Source organism: Staurois parvus, unplaced genomic scaffold, assembly GCF_062004578.1.
Source record: "Staurois parvus isolate SC_StPar_1 unplaced genomic scaffold, SC_StPar_1.0 ptg000279l, whole genome shotgun sequence".
NCBI classification, from domain to species: Eukaryota; Metazoa; Chordata; class Amphibia; order Anura; family Ranidae; genus Staurois; species Staurois parvus.
In genome coordinates this window covers 1,635,898-1,657,342 of record NW_028318075.1, presented here as the reverse complement: position 1 = coordinate 1,657,342, position 21,445 = coordinate 1,635,898, and the positions used below count along the sequence as shown (strand labels likewise).

General features: G+C 40.5%; 1 protein-coding gene across 3 annotated transcripts in view; it reads right to left on the bottom strand.

Annotated features, from left to right (window-relative positions):
- Positions 1–21,445, bottom strand: part of LOC149458730 (tubby-related protein 3-like) — an 85,596-nt gene that overhangs the window by 43,645 nt on the left and 20,506 nt on the right. For all 3 annotated transcript variants that reach the window (XM_089681820.1, XM_089681818.1, XM_089681819.1), the window contains exons 3-5: positions 10,372–10,423; positions 5,547–5,700; positions 2,887–3,021 (exon numbers count right to left, since the gene is read on the bottom strand). In XM_089681820.1, coding sequence (XP_089537946.1) covers positions 2,887–3,021; positions 5,547–5,700; positions 10,372–10,423 — 341 coding nt within the window. The remainder of the gene's footprint in view (positions 1–2,886; positions 3,022–5,546; positions 5,701–10,371; positions 10,424–21,445) is intronic.

Sequence of the window (21,445 nt, the reverse complement as noted above, 5' to 3'; positions counted from 1 at the left end):
GTGTTCCCAGAGGAAGGTTGAGATTGAGACTGGTGGCAGCTGTGAGAACAGAGGGTATTAGGAAACCATTTAGAGCAACTATCTAATCACGAACATCACTTAGCTCTATTTTGCTGGCCTCCTAAATATACATATTTTCAGTTTAGGTTTTCAGTTATAGTCCATTTGTAAAGTCCATGGGGATTTTCCTTCTTAGACACAGAATTTTATTTTGCAACATTTTTTTGTTTCTGGGTAGCTAGAAACAATTTATTAATGCTATTGTTTGTCCGTGTAAGCACCTCAAAAAATGTAAAAAACAAGCAAAGGACTAGTCACCAGTATTGCCCATGCAGAGTCAAATTTGTATCTGCATGTCAATGGAGGTGTTGTCACTTTCATGTGCTATTCGTACTAATGTAGATGCAACAACAATATTTTATTAATATAATTGGTGCAAAAATATGAAGAAAATTAAAAGATCAATAAAGAGTCCAGATATATGAAATTAAGAGCAAAAAATCCCAAAGTTGACATTATTCAACTGTGAATCAACTGAATGATAAGTTCTCTCCACATTAAAGACACCAGTGCCCACACACTTTACCATATAGAGAGATCTTAAACAAAGGTCAATTGTGCTTTGCAGCCACAATATCCCCAACAACAATTCAGGTTTGATATGGCTACAGACAGATGGAAAACCTGCAACATATGGAGATTGAATGTGTCTCGGACCTGAGTAGCTGTTGGAGATATTGTGGCTCGTGCCTGTGTAATCCTTAGGACTGGACTGTTAGTTTAACAGCTTGATCCTGCACAATGCAGGGCATCAGTTGCCTGGCCTTGCCTCACAGGCTTCAAAAGAAGGTCCCACCTGCTGGACAGCCTTAAGCTACATGCTTTTTGCAGCTGACTTTTCACCATTATTGATTTACCATGCCTTGTTCTACACTGTGTCTCTGTGTGGAGGCAGCCATCTTGGTAAAGACAGTACATTGATTACTCTTGTCAGAGCTTACCCCTGATGACTGGTGGTTTGATGACTGGTAGGGTAATATTCAAAAAGCTGCAGGAGATGTTCAGAAATTACAGATCCACAGAACAAATGAAGCGGAAGCAGATAGATCCTTGCACAGCAGGTCCTCATATACAGATTCCTCTCCAGGAAGGAAAACAGTGAACAGTACAGTAGTGACATCACCACATCTTAGATCATCTTAGATCGGGTGTCGGCAACCCGCGGCTCCGGAGCCGCATGCGGCTCTTTTTCACCTTTCCTGCGGCTCCGGAGCACACTGCCCACCAGGTGACAGGCAATAGGGTCGGCAAGCCGCGGCTCTTTTAATGCAGCTCTTCTGTGTGCCGGGCGCCCGCTGGCAAACATTGGCTGTCAGGATGTAGGCGGGGCAGCCCGGATGTAGGCGGGGCAGCGTGACGAACTCCTCTCCTCTCACAGTCCGCCCTGAAGACCAGAACGGCGCGGGAACCCAGCGAGAGGAACGCGCGGAGCAAAGGTAAGTGAATTCACACAATATGGGGAATGAATTACTATAGGGGGGATGAATTACTATATGGGGGATGAATTACTATAGGGGGGATGAATTACTATATGGGGGATGAATTACTATATGGGGGATGAATTACTATAGGGGGGATGAATTACTATATGGGGGATGAATTACTATATGGGGGATGAATTACTATAGGGGGGATGAATTACTATATGGGGGATGAATTACTATATGGGGGATGAATTACTATAGGGGGGATGAATTACTATGGGGGATGAATTACTACGGGGGATGAATTACTATATGGGGGATGAATTACTATATGGGGGATGAATTACTATAGGGGGGATGAATTACTATGGGGGATGAATTACTATATGGGGGATGAATTACTATGGGGGATGAATTACTATATGGGGGATGATTTACTATATGGGGGATGTATTTTCAGTTTTAAAAATGTTTCTCTCAAAATAAATTTCAATCGTGGTTTTGGCGAGATTTGGCTCAGTCGAAAAAAAAGGTTGCCCACCACTGACCTAAGGCTATGATTGTGATTATGACGATACACTGTGGCCCTGATTAACCCTTTGCTTACTGGGCCCTTAAACCCCCTTCATGACCAGAGCGTTTTTTGCAATATATGCAGTGTCGGATTTGTTTTAAATGTTGCAATGGTTTTGCGGCTCCCAGTCTTTTTTTCCCTCTCAGAAACGGGTCCAAGTGGCTCTTTATGTCTTAAAGGTTGCAGACCCCTGTCTTAGATGATCTGGCATTGAAGATATAGTATACAGTTATGACACTGGGACAAATTAGGCACAGGAAGTGCACTATTTGTCAGGAGATAATCAAAACAACAGATCTTAAAGGATACGGCTTAGCAGTGGCGAGCCTAGGGTATGGGATCTACAGCTTGTGCCACGGGTGCCACTTGAAGGGAGATGCTGGCTCTGCCCCTATAGATTTGTACATGGTAGGCAAATTTTGGTGGGTCTGGTCACTCGTAGTGGGTCACCATCACATTGCTAAGGACAGGAGTGACTACACTGTCACAATAGGCATAAATGAATTAGACTGCACTTACAGCTTGTTGGACTAGTGTATTAACCATTCTCTGTTATTAGATGTTTGGAAAAGGGTGCCATTTTTAGTGCTTGCCTATTTTCTGTAGATATGCCTAGGCACAATTACCATTTCTAGATGTTCCCTATACAGTAGCAAATCTTAATTTTTTTTAGTTCAGGCCCACTTTAAATACAAGTTGATCAGTAAAGGAACATGCTATACTTCTTACTGTAATTAGGTTTTATTCTGGGTCAAATATCAAACAAGGCACTAATTCTGACTCAAGCATACTATCCCAGGCAAAAAAATGCTATGTTCCATAATTTACCTCCACAAAGATCTGCTTCCCTCTTTTCTAGTTCAACATCAGCCTTGGTGGTCCGTGAGAAGCTGTCTGAACAGATAGCAGAACAGAGGTGGGGGCTTGCAGGAGTTCCTTCTGATATGGCAGGATTGGATACACCTGAAAAAAGTATTCCTTGTGTTCAAGCTTACAGGAAAGAATGGATCTGATCACAGGTATTATAGTATTGAAATCAAGCTTATTGTAATGCGACGCAATAAAATGCATGAATAAACCTCTCTTTAAGCCCGATTCACATACAGTTGTGACCAAAATTATTCAACCCCCAATGCTGTAAAGGGGTTTAGGGACTATAGTGTACATTTGGAATTGTATTCAGAATCAAATCCTACAAGGACGTTGTAACTACCCAAATGCAACTAAAATGACATCAATTGTTTATGTAATACAGTAGTAAATGGTTCTTATGTGGTTTCTTCATTGCCACAATTATTCAACCCCTTAAAGACTACCACTCTGAAGAACAGAGGTTCATACAGGTGCTTTCCATCAGGTATTGAAAACACCTGTGGATGTCACCGAGCAGCAATCAAGCATAATAAGCACCAATTAGGCAGCTTTAAAATGACTGTGATACTCAGCTCCTTCTAGACATTTACTGGTGTGGTTACAAACATGGTGAAGGCAAGAGAATGGTCCAGGAAGACAAGAGAAGAGGTGATTTCTCTTCACAGGAAGGGCAATGGCTATAAGAAGATTGCAAAGATGTTAAACATACCAAGAGACACCTTAGGAAGCATCATTCGCAAATTCAAGGCAAAGGGCACTGTTGAAACGCTACCTGGTCGTGGCAGAAAGAAGATGCTGACTTCGACTGCTGTGCGCTACCTGAAGCGTAGAGTGGAGAGAAGTCCCCGTGTGACTGCTGAGGAACTGAGAAAAGATTTGTCAGATGTGGGTACAGAAGTTTCAGCCCAGACAATAAGACGCACACTGCGTAATGAAGGCCTCCGTGCCAGAACTCCCAGGCGTACCCCCTTGCTGTCTCCAAAGAATAAGAAGAGTCGACTGCAGTATGCCAAAAGCCATGTGGACAAACCACAAAAGTTGTGGGATAGTGTTCTGTGGACTGATGAAACAAAATTAGAACTGTTTGGGCCCATGGATCAACGCTATGTTTGGAGGAGGAAGAACAAGGCCTATGATGAAAAGAACACCTTGCCTACTGTGAAGCATGGTGGAGGGTCAATCATGCTTTGGGGCTGTTTTGCTTCTGCAGGTACAGGGAAGCTTCAGCGTGTGCAAGGTACCATGAATTCTCTTCAGTACCAGGAGATATTGGATGGAAACGTGATGCAGTCCGTCACACACCTGAGGCTTGGGAGACGTTGGACCTTTCAACAGGACAATGATCCCAAGCATACCTCCAAGTCCACTAGAGCATGGTTGCAGAGGAAAGGCTGGAACATTTTGGAGTGGCCATCGCAGTCACCAGACTTAAATCCGATTGAGAACCTCTGGTGGGACTTAAAGAAAGCAGTTGCAGTGCGCAAGCCTAAGAATGTGACTGAACTGGAGGCCTTTGCCCATGAAGAATGGGCGAAGATACCCGTAGATCGCTGCAAGACACTTGTGTCAAGCTATGCTTCACGTTTAAAAGCTGTTATAACTGTAAAAGGATGCTGTACTAAGTACTAAGATTGAATGTCACTTGGGGGTTGAATAAAACTGATAATGCTGTGAGCACAGAAAAGACATTTGTGGTTATTTCATTATAACTGTTATGTTATATTTGTCTGACCTACAAGTGCCTCTTTAATGTAAATGTAAGCAAGATGACTGAATGATCAAAAGCAATGTCAAACTGGCCAAAACACTCAATTTCAGTGGGGGTTGAATAATTTTGGTCACAACTGTACATGCGAATTGGATGCGTTTTGAACCACATTCAATTTGCATGACATGTGAACCTGCAGAATTTTCAATGGAGCCAATTCACATATGTGTAGGCTGCAGTGCGTTTTCAAAAAGAGTCTGGTACAATTTTGAGCTCGGTTCTAGTGCAGTTTCCTTTGTCATATGCTTTGACAGTTCACACTTGACTTACACCTGAACCGATGAACAAATTTGCAATAGAGGGGGCTGAAATCGTCCTGTCAAGATCGGCATGCACATATGTGAACCCAAGGTTAAGCCCAGGTGAAGCATCATCCCCAATCTCTCTAAAGCCCTGTAACCCTAAATGGCATACTTTGTGACTGAACTTCAGTTAGAAATGCCTGAAAATATCTATTTCTCTTCTAAAAATGCTGTTTCCCACCCTGATGCTCTATGCTGGCAGAGCTGAATAGCAGCCACACTCCTCAACACAAGTGACCAGTTCTGTTACTGAGTGCTGAATACTAAGTGCACTAGATCTAAACCCTATTGGACTGCAGAGGTATATTTAGACATCCCGCACAACTGCAGAGAAAACAGGATAACAGGAAAGTGAAGGTCTGGAAGTTGTTATGTCTATATGGCTCAATATCTATTTCTGTAACTTCATTTGGGCTTTACCTTACCATAAAATCACAAGCAGTTTTGCCAGCTAGGAGTTTTTTGTATAATATTTGTTTCATTGATACAAGTAGAAATAGAGTATGTGCCAAAAAGTTAGTTAGTATATGATCTGCATGTCATACCCATGTAGATGCTGGAAACAGTACAAGACTCCACCAGTACGGCCTGGTCTTCAGGCTTTCGGGATCTACGAGGTTTAAGTTTGGCATCAGGGTTAGATTGGATCATAAGTGGCTCCTGGCGTTTTCTTCTCTGTTTCTTCTCAAAAAGTTTGCGCTATCCAGCAGTAAAGTGAAATAAAACAAATATGTCAAATTACGGTATAAAGTACATCTATTTTGTTTAGCCAATTTCTTTAAGTCAGATGTTCCTTATTAACTTAGTGTACCTGCAGAGATGTTCTGAATTCAACTTTCAGATGTTCAGTGATTTACCTCTCAGAGCTTGTTAAAGCTGACATTTAATCTGCGTATATTTTGTTTTTTCTGGTTCCTCCTCCCCCCTTCAATCACCATGCCAATACATTTTTTAAATAAAACCTTCCATTTTCATTGCATACCTTATTTTAGGCCCAGGGATGTCCTACCTAGGTCCCTGTGCTACAGCCTTTAGCCTTGATGCAAGCAGCAGGCTGTTTCTTAGGAGTTATGCAAATATCAAAATGGCTTGATAAATGGATGTCATTCTGGAGGATTGGGCATTCCTAGACAAGTTGTAACTGAATGCAGATTGCTCTATGGAAAAGTCACATGTGGTATAGAGCCTCCATGATGGAAAGAACTGAGGCAGGCCAAGGTAAACGAGGCTGGGGTGGAAAGAGTTAGTTGATGCTGGGCATCCTCCAGCCAGGAAATAAGGCTGGATCTATCCGACTTGCTGCAGTTTCTAATGCACTTTGTGGGAAGCGCACAGTGTGCAGTAAATTCAGAGTAATATATCAATATTATATATCCCATCTCTGCGCTGGAAAAGTGAAAAATAAAAAATGAAACCCTTAATATGTGCAACAAAAACAACCAAAAACACTGCTGCTACTTTAACTCCACTTATATAGATAAAGTTGTGTAACTAAACAACAAAGTGCTTAATTATTAGCAGCGCTGTGAAACAACAATAATGACCTGTTTCAAGAGTCATCTCTTGAAAAAGTCGGCAAAGACGAAACATGTCGGGATGAGGTTTGGAGTGAACAGGAGGTGACGTAGGTGGAAGTGACCAGACATTACGTCAGACTTGTGGCCGAGCCTGGTGGCGAGATCCTGGTGACTTTCTGAGAGTGGTGTCAGGCATTATGTGTAGCGGTTGTGGTCTATATGCTTTGTATGATATGCCTGATTGTAATAAATTGTCTGGTGAGCTTTTTCTTATGGAATAACATCTAGATCTTGGGTTTTACTGCAGTATTGGAAGCGTTCTTTTTCCTTTACGTGATATATGGCCACTGGCCTATTGGGAGTGGAGCTGAGGTGGAAAGGTATTTGTAGAGGTGGAATTATATTGATTGGATGCTGCTCAAAAGCCATTATTATCTAAAATATGACAGGTAATTTAATCTTGTGAGTCACACTGGATTGAGGTGAAGGGGTGGTGATCACTGGAGTCACAAGCAGTGTTGTAGCAGAGGATACAAGAGTGGACCTGTCACTTAATTTGTAAACATTTTTTCATTCAGTTTTTGAACTGGTCACATATACTCACCTACCTATAAAAACACTGTGAACTTTCACTTTATAGAGCACTTTGAAGTGTTTATGGGCACTTGTTTATTTTTTGTTTATTTGATTTATGTATTGTTGTGTCAAGCACTTTGTTGTTTAGTTAAACAACTTTATCTACATTCAGAGTAAGAAATTTCAGTACAGGAAAGGGGCTTGTACAGCTATGTTTACCTACTGTTGACTGACTCAACTAAATCAGCAAGTCCATAAACAAAAGTCCCACACCAAATTGTGAATCAAAAACAGTGCAGAAGCAGAAGGAGAAATTTCTCATAGTATAGTATGTTTATTGTAAAAATGAATAAAATCAACAAAATATACACTCACATTAGTTGGTGCCCAATCCTTGGCACTAATACACTTGGCTCGAGACGCTATATTTATATATATTAGGTTTTGTATGTTTTAACACAGTCGAAATACTGTATATATAGTATGTACAGTATGTGAAGCGCCATACCTTATTTCAATATTTGGTCACAAGTAATTTTGCACTTTAAGGGGTAGCTAACATTTTTTCTTTTCATGTTGGTACACTATATGGTCAATTAGAAATTTATATTTTATAGGGGACACGTAATTTTGTGAAGATAGTATATTGTTCTTGCATGCTAACAGAAGGCACTTAGTCTTTTTAACCAAACAAAATGTGATTATTGTAAAGGAGGGTAATTCTTTTCTATACCCACTGTATCTTGTCCACCACACCTTTAGCTATATCACTTTCAAACAGATTAAATAGACCAGGATCTAGTACAGAGCCTTGTGGTACACCACTAGTGAATGTTCCTCACTTATAACCACACTCATATAGCTATCCTTTAGGCAATTGCATATTCACCCAACCACCAAAGGGTTAAATCCTAGCCTGTACAACTTGTTTTGTGAGATCAGTATGTAGAACCATATCAAATGCTGTGCTAAACTCAAGATGTCCACAGTTGCACCCTAGTCCAAAACATTTGTGTAAAAAACCTCAATTTTATTAGTCTGATTCTGTAAAGCCATGCTACTTTGGGCCCAGCAAGTTGTGTATTTTTAAATGATCCTTCTTTTTATGAATGATTTCACTATTTTACTACAACAGATGTTAAACTCTCTGGCCTGTACTTGCCAGCTTCTGCCTTAGCAGCTTGTGGATAGGTACATTATTAGCTGTCCCCTAGTCACAGTTCAACAACTATTCCTTGAAGTTCTCTTAGAACTCTTGGATACATGCCATCAGGATCCATTGGTTTGCTAAGCTTAAAGTGTTACTAAACCCAGGACCCTGCATTCACTATATCTGGTCTCCCAGGACCCTGCATTCACTATATCTGGTCTCCCAGGACCCTGCATTCACTATATCTGGCCTCCCAGGACCCTGCATTCACTATATCTGATCTCCCAGGACCCTGCATTCACTATATCTGATCTTCCAAGACCCTGCATTCACTATATCTGGTCTCCCAGGACCCTGCATTCACTATATCTGGTCTCCCAAGACCCTGCATTCACTATATCTGATCTTCCAAGACCCTGCATTCACTATATCTGGTCTCCCAGGACCCTGCATTCACTATATCTGGTCTCCCAGGACCCTGCATTCACTATATCTGGTCTCCCAGGACCCTGCATTCACTATATCTGATCTCCCAGGACCCTGCATTCACTATATCTGATCTCCCAGGACCTGCTTTCACTATATCTGGTCTCCCAGGACCCTGCATTCACTATATCTGGTCTCCCAGGACCCTGCATTCACTATAACTGGTCTCCCACAGTACACAGAACTTGGAAGTGCAATTATTTTAGTAAATATAAACTGCTATACAGGCATACCTCGGTTTACGAATTTAATGCATTATGCGGGACTTTCCGTATTACAAACAATTCGTAAACCGAAATGCGGTTTCCCATAGCAATGCATTGAAAACCAATTAATCCATTCCAGAGGTCAGAAAAAAGTAAAAAAAAAAGTTTCTTATCTGTTCGAAACTTTTCATAAAGTGCACTTTAAAGGCATAAATACTGTACAGGGACATGATCAAAAATTAATTAGTAAATGCATTGAAAACCGATTAATCCATTCTGGAGGTCAGACAAAAGTCAAAAAATGTTTTAACTGTTCAAAACTTTTTATAAAGTGCACTTTAAAGGCATAAATACTGTACAGGGACATGATTAAAAAACAAATCGTAAATGCATTGAAAACCAATTAATCCATTCCGGAGGTCAGAAAAAAGTTAAAAAAAAATCTTATCTGTTCAAAACTCTTTATAAAATGTACTTTAAAGGCATAGTACTGTCCAGGGGCATGATTAATGAAAAATTTGTAAATGCATTGAAAACCAATTAATTCATTCATATTGCGAAAAAAAAATTGTAAACCGAGTCATTATTTTCAATGGATTTTCATTCGTAAACTGAAAATAACATTAACAGTGGCGTTTGTAAACTGAAATACGCCTGTATATCTTTTCTCATCAGCAGTTAGAACAGTCTTGTGCTGTCCAGCCAAGCACATGTTAAAGCCTGTAGAAGGAGTTTTCATTCTGCTCTAGAAAGCAGGACCCCTGACCTCTGTCTGGACAGTGCTGATTGGCCCTGTGCTGATCACATGCACTCTCCCAAGAAAAAAAAATCTCTCTAGCAATAGACACCAAACTGAGTATGTGCAGAGTGACACCACATATACGTCTTATCAGGAGCTAAGAGGGGGACACTGGCAGAAGGGGAGGATCAGAGAAGTCAGGATCAAACAGCATTTTTACACAATGCAGAAGACTAACCCCTTAGGTTCCACAGTGAGTATAACAAGCATGCTTTACTGCATATACTGACTGATTTTACTGTTGTGGGTTTAGTAATACTTTAAAATGAGTCAGTTAATTTGCAAGTTCTGTCTCTAGAAACCCTGAAAATTAATCTTCACACCTAGAACCAATATGATACCAAACATGTTTTTGTTAGTTTCATAAACTTTTCACAATAACAAGTTGGAGAATAATGGGCAAAACCCTGACCACACATAACCTAACAGAGGTTCTAATCCTTTTTCCAACTTTTCACAAATATAATGTTTTGACTGGAGATGGGCTTTAGCTCACTATTTGAGAAACTCTTGATAGATGACAGGTATCTACATAGTGGATGTTTAAAAGGCCTATGATGACTTTATAATATTTTATGTCACATGGAATTGCACTGATGGAAGACAGCTATTTATTAAGTAACCTAGCTGTTTTACCTGTAATTCCAGTTTCTGTTGACGCACATCATGCAGGTCATCCTCTTTCCCACTGTAGCATAAAACAGAGGAAATAGTTTAGAATGTACTGTATAAGCCTCCCTACATGTATCACTTACTGTATGGAATTGCTGTCTGTACAGTAGATATTCATTATATTCCCCATCTGTATCATTGATAGGGGACTTAAAATTGATAAACAATACATAGAACGTTGTTTTGCAGATATGATGGTTGATAGGATCTATGAAAAAAATGGTGGTAGCATCCAGAGTCCAAACTAAGTAGATAAACATGACAACACCTCCTCTAACAACTAGTTGATCTTGGCACTGCCTATTTCACATAAGGACTTGGGTTTAACATAGTTGTCTACTCTCCCATTTGAGTTTTATGCACTTTTATTGCATTTGAAATTTTATAACTTTTGCAACATATCATTACTATTCCTGTAGTTCCAAGACCCCAAAGAAAATTCATCATTAAAGCGGAAAAAACCCCAAAAGTGAACATTTATTATATTGCAGTTTACAAATTTTTAGATGTGGTGGCTGCATTAGTTTTCATGTTTAGGCTCTTTCCTTTATTGTCATCTGTTGATCTGGTCAGTAAGTCTGTTTTTCAAAAGAACAAGCTCTCTTGTAGATGTAGGAATTACATGGATGAGATGAACCATTTACAACTGACAGGGATGCTTACAATGATCCGCTTTTAATTATGTGGCTTTATTAGACATGTGTGGTTTGTTTCATTCTGAAATGAAATTCGGACACATTTTTCGTTATTCAGAGATTTGGATGTATCCGAATTACAAGAGTAACAATTTTAAATTAATCCAAAATATCAAAACAAAATTTCAAACAATAGAATGGAATAGAAAGAATGTAACCATCTTCCGAAATTCGAATTTTGGATAGAACAAATTTGAATAGAATAAATTAGAATAGAAAAGAATAGAATGGGAAAAAAAGAACAGAATAGAAAAGAATAGAAGAGAAAAAACAATAGAATAGCATAGAATGAATATATATATATATATATATATATATATATATATATATATATATAGGGCTTGAAGAAGCCACTCGCCCGTTCTCGCCAAATGCGAGGAGAAATTCCTCTGTGGCGAGCACAGATGAAGCATGTAGCGACTGCACCTGCGCTCCAAGCCTCATTGTGAAGCCGAGTTGCGGTTTACAACTTCCGGTTTCCGGCTTCTTCGGCTCCGCTGAGAGGAGACACCCTCTCCACTGCTGCGGGGGACTCGGAGGGACTAGGAGTAAGTACTGTATACAACATGTCATATCACTATAATAGAGTAGTACAGGGGAGCTGGGATATACATTACTGTATACATGTCATATCACTATAATGGAGCACAAGGGAGCTGGGATATACATTACTGTATACATGTCATATCACTATAATGGAGCACAGGGGAGCTGGGATATACATTACTGTATACATGTCATATCACTATAATGGAGTACAGGGGAGCTGGGATATACATTACTGTATACATGTCATATCACTATAATGGAGTACAGGGGAGCTGGGATATACATTACTGTATACATGTCATATCACTATAATGGAGTACAGGGGAGCTGGGATATACATTACTGTATACATGTCATATCACTATAATGGAGTACAGGGGAGCTGGGATATACATTACTGTATACATGTCATATCACTATAATGGAGTACAGGGGAGCTGGGATATACATTACTGTATACATGTCATATCACTATAATGGAGCACAAGGGAGATGGGATATACATTACTGTATACATGTCATATCACTATAATGGAGTACAGGGGAGCTGGGATATACATTACTGTATACATGTCATATCACTATAATGGAGTACAGGGGAGCTGGGATATACATTACTGTATACATGTCATATCACTATAATGGAGTACAGGGGAGCTGGGATATACATTACTGCATACATGTCATATCACTATAATGGAGTACAGGGGAGCTGGGATATACATTACTGCATACATGTCATATCACTATAATGGAGTACAGGGGAGGGGGATATACATTACTGCATACATGTCATATCACTATAATGGAGTACAGGGGAGCTGGGATATACATTACTGTATACATGTCATATCACTATAATGGAGTACAGGGGAGCTGGGATATACATTACTGCATACATGTCATATCACTATAATGGAGTACAAGGGAGCTAGGATATACAATGCTGTATACATGTCATATCACTATAATGGAGTACAGGGGAGGGGAGATATACATTACTGTATACATGTCATATCACTATAATGGAGTACAGGGGAGCTGGGATATACATTACTGTATACATGTCATATCACTATAATGGAGTACAGGGGAGCTGGGATATACATTACTGTATACATGTCATATCACTATAATGGAGTACAGGGGAGCTGGGATATACATTACTGTATACATGTCATATCACTATAATGGAGTACAGGGGAGGGGGATATACATTACTGTATACATGTCATATCACTATAATGGAGTACAGGGGAGCTGGGATATACATTACTGTATACATGTCATATCACTATAATGGAGTACAGGAGATCTGGTATATACATTACTGTATACATGTCATATCACTATAATGGAGTACAGGGGAGCTGGGATATACATTACTGTATACATGTCATATCACTATAATGGAGTACAGGGGAGGGGGGATATACATTACTGTATACATGTCATATCACTATAATGGAGTACAGGGGAGGGGGGATATACATTACTGTATACATGTCATATCACTATAATGGAGTACAGGGGAGCTGGGATATACATTATTGTGTGCAGTTTTATATTTTGGACTATTTATTCTAAAGAAAAATGTAATTTCATAAGCTTTAAGGGGGCGTGGTTGGAGCAGGGCAGGGGTGGGGTTTGGCGTGGGCCGGGGGTGGGGTTGGGGGCAGACCTGGGCAAGGTTGGGTGGGGCAACTGGTAGAGAGTAAGTTTTGTGACCGGCTAGTAGGTCTGTAACCCCTGTATAGTATATATTTATATAAAACCGTCTTCCGAAATTCAAATTTCAAACTAAGTTTTAATTAAAATGGCGATTCGAATCGTCTGAAATTCAATTCCTCCGAATTCAGAAAATCCGAGTTGAATTCGAAAACGAATAAACTAAACGAAATGAAACAAAATGAATTCCGAAAATGAATTTTCATTTAAAGGAATAAAGGAATTTAACTAAACTAAATTATTTAAATAATGAATCGAAATTAAACTGATTTTTTTCGTTCTGCGCATGTCTAGGCTTTGTCCCAAAATAGAAAAACTGTTTGCTGGAACTGCTTAAAGAGTACTAGCTAGAGTTTGGCTTAAATTTTTTTTGCTGTGTATTTAAAGCTGCTAGTACATCTAATATTACCCTCCCCCAAGACTGACAAATGTGCTCCTTCATCCAGAATGGAGGTACTTTAATACAAAAGGTGTGTTATTGGCCAGAGCACCAGGTGAAAATGGGAAAATGCCTAAAAAAGAAAACTGATGCAGCCACCACATCTCATCATTGATAAGCTGCAATATACTGTGTTCCATTTTTGGTTTTGGGTTTAATAACGCTTCAGATCACATACCTATTTAAATAGTCATTTAAACACTTAAACAACTTTGCATTATTCACTCTCCTTCCCAGATTAGCACACCATTCCTCTATATTTTGATATCTGTTGCTGAACACCCATAATACACAGAACCCATCTTTTTAGCCACCTAATGGTTTTTATGGAGATTTAGGCTCCATTCAGAAGGGGCATTTTTACAGCGATCACAGTGATTTTTTTTTTTAAAATCACAAAAATCGTGGGATGCGCAACGGTTCCTTCTTTGGGCGTTGCGCATCCTGCAATTTTGTTTGCGTGATCGAGGTGCATTTGCTGCGTGGAAACACGTGCCAAAGACGCCCTGCATTTTCAGGTGCCATTGAAATGAATGGCACCTAAACGCGCAAATGAGCATTTTCACAGCGCGTTTCCGTCCACGATTTGAAATGCCTCAGTGTGAATGGAGTCTTAGGAGTAGTTAACACGAAACATACTTGCACATCTGTTGCTTACCTGCTTGAAAGTGGTGAGAACTTTGCTGAAGTTTTCTCTGGTTTGCTTAAAGAATACATTTTAAAGCAGTTTTCTACATTAAGGCCCGTTCACAATAGAATGTGGTGCGGGAAACCCATGCTCCTTGTTGGTTTCCCGCACCGCATTCAAAACACACTGCCCTTGCCAACTGCAGCGGGTATCAGTGCAATGTTAACAACACCCCAAACGCAGGGCGTTTGCCCACACCAGAACGTATGGTACAAAAGTATTTCCACTGCATGCACTACTTTTGACGTGGTGGGGGGGGGGGGGGGGGCGATTTCCCACCACACAGAACTGCCTGTGATTTGCACAAGAATGCGCAGCATGTTCCTGTGCAAATCCTAATGTGAATGGGCCCTCACCCTTAGAGGTACCAACCACCTGCCAACCACACTTTTGCTAAATAATTAGTGTTTCTTTCTAAAACCACTCCTTCATGTTTATGATTTACTTACACATTGGTGTGAACTTGGAGGAGCATAAATAATTCCAAGTGATTGCCATTAACTGTGGTCTATATGCAAAAATTTAAAACCTTTTAATTGGTAGAGTTAACTGGGATTTAAAAGCTGCTGATAGCAAAAAAACCCAAAAAAAACAAAACAAAAAAGAACACATATAGATCTTTAGTTGTTTTGTTAGTATTTTGTAGTATTTTTATTCTTCAAGGCTTTTAGATGTATGTATGTGAATTCAATTTACTTAATGTAGTGTAATTACTTATCAGTGTACAGTATGCTATTGGTAAATATCTGTATGTGATGATAGCTTTTATCTGCACTTGCACATTAGGCGGCCATATTTCCTCACTGCATGTTGAAATATCTGCTATCTGCTTAGTAGCACTGCATAGTGAATAAAGCACTTGCACTAAAATGTAGGTTCTGCTTAATACATCAGGCCTCCATACCCCAACCCAAAATGCCACATTAATGCTGTAAAAAGAAAAAAAAAAACATACTTACCTTCCACCTGGCTTCTGCACATAGAGGGGGATATCCCAATCCTTTTGGTGAGATTCTGGCAATGCAAGATTTGAGATCCTCATTCTGTCCAGGATCAAACCATAAGGATTGTGATATTACGGTCACCTAGGCACTGCGGGTAGAAGCCGGATAAAAAAAAGTATAGTTTATTTCTATTCTTCATGGGTCTACTTCTATACAGAGTTGATTCAGCATTTTGAAATGAGGGGAGGCAGGGCTGCTGACAGAAACCACGGGGCCCCATATAGCCAACCTGATAGGAGCCCACCCCCCCAAAAAAGAGAAAAACAAACAACAAACACAATTATCACATGGTATTAGTGCTACACCATCTTATCTACTTATAAAAAAAACAAACACAGTTTACTATGCCTCAGTTATGAATGAACACAGTGAGTGATTGGTACCGATCACTCATTGTGTTAGTTCAAGAAAGAAAGGGGATGGTAAATGCGACATATTTACCAGACCTTTCCCCCACTCTATATCCTGAATGATCTTATTATGCGATTGCTGCTGTTGGTGGGAAGGAGAAGGAAAGGAAGGAAGCCAACAGCACTGCGGGTGTGGGGGTACACAGGGGGAAACATGTGGTTCACATGGAGGATGATGGGTGCGGCAAAGGGCAATAACTGGAACTGATCCCCTGTATGGTTCTCTCTGCAGCAGCTAAAAGCCAGTTGGAGGGAGAGGAGAAGAAGTCAACTTTGAGCTGCTGCAGAGAGAGCCATACAGGGGATCATTTCTTGTAATTGTCCCCCCACCTCCACTGTGCCGATCCCCCTCCCTGCCCACATCAAATTCACCCAGCTGGGGTGGGGGGAGGTAGCTGCATACAGAGACAGGCACTCCGCCTGCCCCCATAGCAAGTGGGAGAAGGTAGCAGCATACAGAGACAGGCACTCCGCCTGCCCCCATAGCAAGTGGGAGAAGGTAGCAGCATACAGAGACAGGCACTCCGTCTGCCCCCATAGCAAGTGGGAGAAGATAGCAGCATACAGAGACAGGCACTCCGCCTGCCCCCATAGCAAGTGGGAGAAGGTAGCAGCATACAGAGACAGGCACTCCGTCTGCCCCCATAGCAAGTGGGAGAAGATAGCAGCATACAGAGACAGGCACTCCGCCTGCCCCCATAGCAAGTGGGAGAAGGTAGCAGAATACAGAGACAGACACTCTGCCTGCCCCCATAGCAAGTGGGTATCCTATGTCACATCCAGCAGGCAGTACAGTACCGCCGCCAAACATGACCTATTCAAATGAATGGGGTGAGCCACATATAGTGCATGAATTTGCATCATGGGGGTGTGGGCTTTTAAAGGCAAGGATGCAATATATGGCCTCCTGAAGCAATCCACCATGGATAACTTTTCAGAGGGGCAGCAAGGCCTGCCACAAGTGTGAACTAAATGTGGTCTAAAGAGTGGGAACAATATTGCACCAGTGTGGATTCCAAACATCATTCAAGATAATCTGAAGGCTATAATTATGTTTTTAATTACTCTTCATAATTTATCAGGAAGAGAATTATTAGTATGTATGACTTGGGATACATTGCATACAAATAGTTATTTATCTTTCATATATTGTTAAACACGTTAGGAATTAACTTGATATAAACTGTCATGGCTGAGTAATAGCCAAAGCCATTAGATCCGATCTCACCATTAATTAGTTGTTATATTTGTATTCTGGATTCATTTAATGTGGAAAGCACTGAAACAGTGTATTGATTTCCAAAAGGAGAAGCCAATTTATGTGTCCAGCTGTTCCCACATCTAATACAATGACACAGGTATTACCATTAATTTCACCCTAATGCAGTTCTGTCAATATTTACTGCATCAGAACTTGTCCAGACACAGCGGATTAAGACAGACAGCTAAGCTTATTATCGATGAACTGACGACAGCTGCGTGAGTGGATTTAGCAAGCAGAACCTTTTAAACTGTACATTATACTGCAGCAATGAAGATGTCACACCTGAGGTTAAGGGGAAGGTAAATTTTTATACATACACATATATACAGTCAGGTCCATAAATATTGGGACATGGACACAATTCTAACATTTTTGGCTCTATACACCACCACAATGGATTTGAAATGAAACGAACAAGATGTGCTTTAACTGCAGACTGTCAGCTTTAATTTGAGGGTATTTACATCCAAATCAGGTGAACGGTGTAGGAATTACAACAGTTTGGATATGTGCCTCCCACTTGTTAAGCGACCAAAAGTAATGGGACAGAATAATAATCATAAATCAAACTTTCACTTTTTAATACTTGGTTGCAAATCCTTTGCAGTCAATTACAGCCTGAAGTCTGGAACGCATAGACATCACCAGACGCTGGGTTTCATCCCTGGTGATGCTCTGCCAGGCCTCTACTGCAACTGTCTTCAGTTCCTGCTTGTTCTTGGGGCATTTTCCCTTCAGTTTTGTCTTCAGCAAGTGAAATGCATGCTCAATCGGATTCAGGTCAGGTGATTGACTTGGCCATTGCATAACATTCCACTTCTTTCCCTTAAAAAACTCTTTGGTTGCTTTTGCAGTATACTTTGGGTCATTGTCCATCTGCACTGTGAAGCGGCGTCCAATGAGTTCTGAAGCATTTGGCTGAATATGAGCAGATAATATTCCCGAAACACTTCAGAATTCATCCTGCTGCTTTTGTCAGCAGTCACATCATCAATAAATACAAGAGAACCAGTTCCATTGGCAGCCATACATGCCCACGCCATGACACTACCACCGCCATGCTTCACTGATGAGGTGGTATGCTTAGGATCATGAGCAGTTCCTTTCCTTCTCCATACTCTTCTCTTCCCATCACTCTGGTACAAGTTGATCTTGGTCTCATCTGTCCATAGGATGTTGTTCCAGAACTGTGAAGGCTTTTTTACATGTCGTTTGGCAAACTCTAATCTGGCCTTCCTGTTTTTGAGGCTCACCAATGGTTTACATCTTGTGGTGAACCCTCTGTATTCACTCTGGTGAAGTCTTCTCTTGATTGGTGACTTTGACACACATACACCTACCTCCTGGAGAGTGTTCTTGATCTGGCCAACTGTTGTGAAGGGTGTTTAATTCACCAGGGAAAGAATTCTTTGGTCATCCACCACAGTTGTTTTCCGTGGTCTTCCGGGTCTTTTGGTGTTTCTGAGCTCACCGGTGCGTTCCTTCTTTTTAAGAATGTTCCAAACAGTTGTTTTGGCCACTCCTAATGTTTTTGCTATCTCTCTGATGGGTTTGTTTTGTTTTTTCAGCCTAATGATGGCTTGCTTCACTGATAGTGACAGCTCTTTGGATCTCATCTTGAGAGTTGACAGCAACAGATTCCAAATGCAAATAGCACACTTGAAATGAACTCTGGACCTTTTATCTGCTCATTGTAATTGGGATAATGAGGGAATAACACACACCTGGCCATGGAACAGCTGAGAAGCCAATTGTCCCATTACTTTTGGTCCCTTAACAAGTGGGAGGCACATATGCAAACTGTTGTAATTCCTACACCGTTCACCTGATTTGGATGTAAATACCCTCAAATTAAAGCTGACAGTCTGCAGTTAAAGCACATCTTGTTCGTTTCATTTCAAATCCATTGTGGTGGTTTATAATTGTTGGTTTAGAATTGTGTCCATGTTCCAATATTTATGGACCTGACTGTATATATATATATATATATATATATATATATATACACACATATACAGTATTCTGTACATGCAGTATGTGCACTATCAATAGTGCATGATGATACATGTTTTAAAAAGGTTTTTTTTTTTTGGGGGGGGGATGTTAACATGGAAAAAAGCCCATGAAAAATATGTGCCTCCATCAACTCAGATGGGCCCTTGGTGGATATGAGTGGTCATATAACATGCAAAACACTTTCAACACATCACACATCAAATTTCACAGTGGAATTATACCCACATGCAAGATAATGGCACTGCAACCCAATCATGCAATCAGGCACCATGCCTGACTTGCGGTCTCCAACCCGCCACACAGGAGTCCTTCCATGTAGATAAAGTCGGCAACCAGGTGAGGATGAATAAAATTTCTCTTTATTTCATCTAAGGAGTACACATGTTCCAAACAGAGCCAACATTAGCGCGTTTCAGCCTATCAAGTTAACTATGAGTAGACCTCTTTAGGCTGCAATGCGTTAGTCTTGGCTCTGTTTAGAATACTGTATAATCCTTGGGCAAAATAAAGGCAAATTTTATTCATCCTCACCTGGTTGCCGACTTTATCTGCATGGACAGCAGAAACAATGTTTCTTGCCTGCATTGCATTTCTTTGTGATATAATGCATACTGCCCCAAATTTTGCTGGACCACCCCAGGACCAAACAAAATACCAGCATCCCGTGGATCCGGGCTACAGTCCCGGAGCCTAGTGTTAGAAGGCAATTTGGCAATTGGCTCCACTAATTCACCTCTTAGAGGCACTCTGTATTATGACACAATAGCTGCTAATAAATGTGCTAAGCCACATTATTAATATCAGCATCACATGTTTTATCTGTATCGTGTTTCTATAGTGGACAGGTGTCCACTGTGTATCCATCTGTATTCTGCTGTATATTATAATGTATGCATATGATTATGGTGTTGAGGTCCATAACTTGAACCTTCATGCTGGATGATATTCATTCTGGGATTTATGGCATTATTTCATATTATATGAGAGTTCCTTGGGAAAAGTGGTGGGTTTAATTTTAATGGGTTTTGTCATACCATGGTAATTTTATAGTTTTTGTAAAATAAATGGCATTAACAAATGTTAAAGTGGTTGTAAAGGCTCAAGGTTTTTTACCTTCATGCATTCTATTCATGTAGGCAAAAAAAACCTTCTGTGTGCAGCATCCACCCCCCAGCCCCCCTAATACTCACCTAAGCTCCATCTTGATCCAGCGATGTGCACTGGAGTCTCATCAATCCCGGGACTCCTTCTCCTTATTGGCTGACATAGATCCAGGAGCAATTCATCATAGCCAGTGTGCCAATGAGAAGAGAGGGGGGCATGGCCGAGCCACAGCTCCATGTGTGAATGGTCACATGTAGCAGCAGGTGCCCCATAGCAAGTTGCTTGCTGTGGGGGCACCCAACAGGAGGGATGGGCCAGGAACACCGGTGGAGGACCCGAGAACAGGAGGAATCTGGGCTGCTCTGTGCAAAGCCACTGAACACAGCAGGAAAGTATAGACATGTTGTTTATTTAAAAAAAAAAAAAGCCTTTAGAATCACTTTAGCACTGAAACACAGTTTTGCAATTTGTGTCAGTTGACATAGCAAAACTGTACATATCATCACAACTACGTAGTGTTCCAGGTGGATTATACCTTGTGTTTTTTTAAGGACAAATTGGGCTTTCATTTGGTGGCAAATAGCAATGGCTATCTCCTGATTTTTTTTATTATCAAAGGAAAACTGGCACAAAAAAGTTAAATTTTTTTTTTAATGTAGCTGTATATTTATTGCTATTACCATAATCTTTCACCCCAGAACAAGCCAAAATGAATTCCCCTGTTCCTGACAATCTCAGCACTACCACATATGTGTGTTATTTGTTGTTTGTACCTGTATTGGGGCCCAGAAACAATAACACACATTTTGCTTTTTCATCCTACTTAAAACACATTGTCTTTAACCTTTGACCTGACCTTTGACTCTGACCATGACCTTTGACCCTTACCTTGACTCTACGGCTTGGTTCACACTACTGCGACCTGAATGTCACTCGACTTATGGTGTGACTTTGCAAGGCAACTTCTTGGTTGTTTTCTGGCAATGTGATGCCACCTGAGTATAACTTTGATGCAACTTGATGTGCGATTTCCATGCCATATGACTTTGCTTGGGTAATCTTCCTGTACTGTTGGATCCAAATCACATCAGTATAGATGAGGATTCGACTTGGAGGTGACTTCCATTAAAGTCTATGGGCA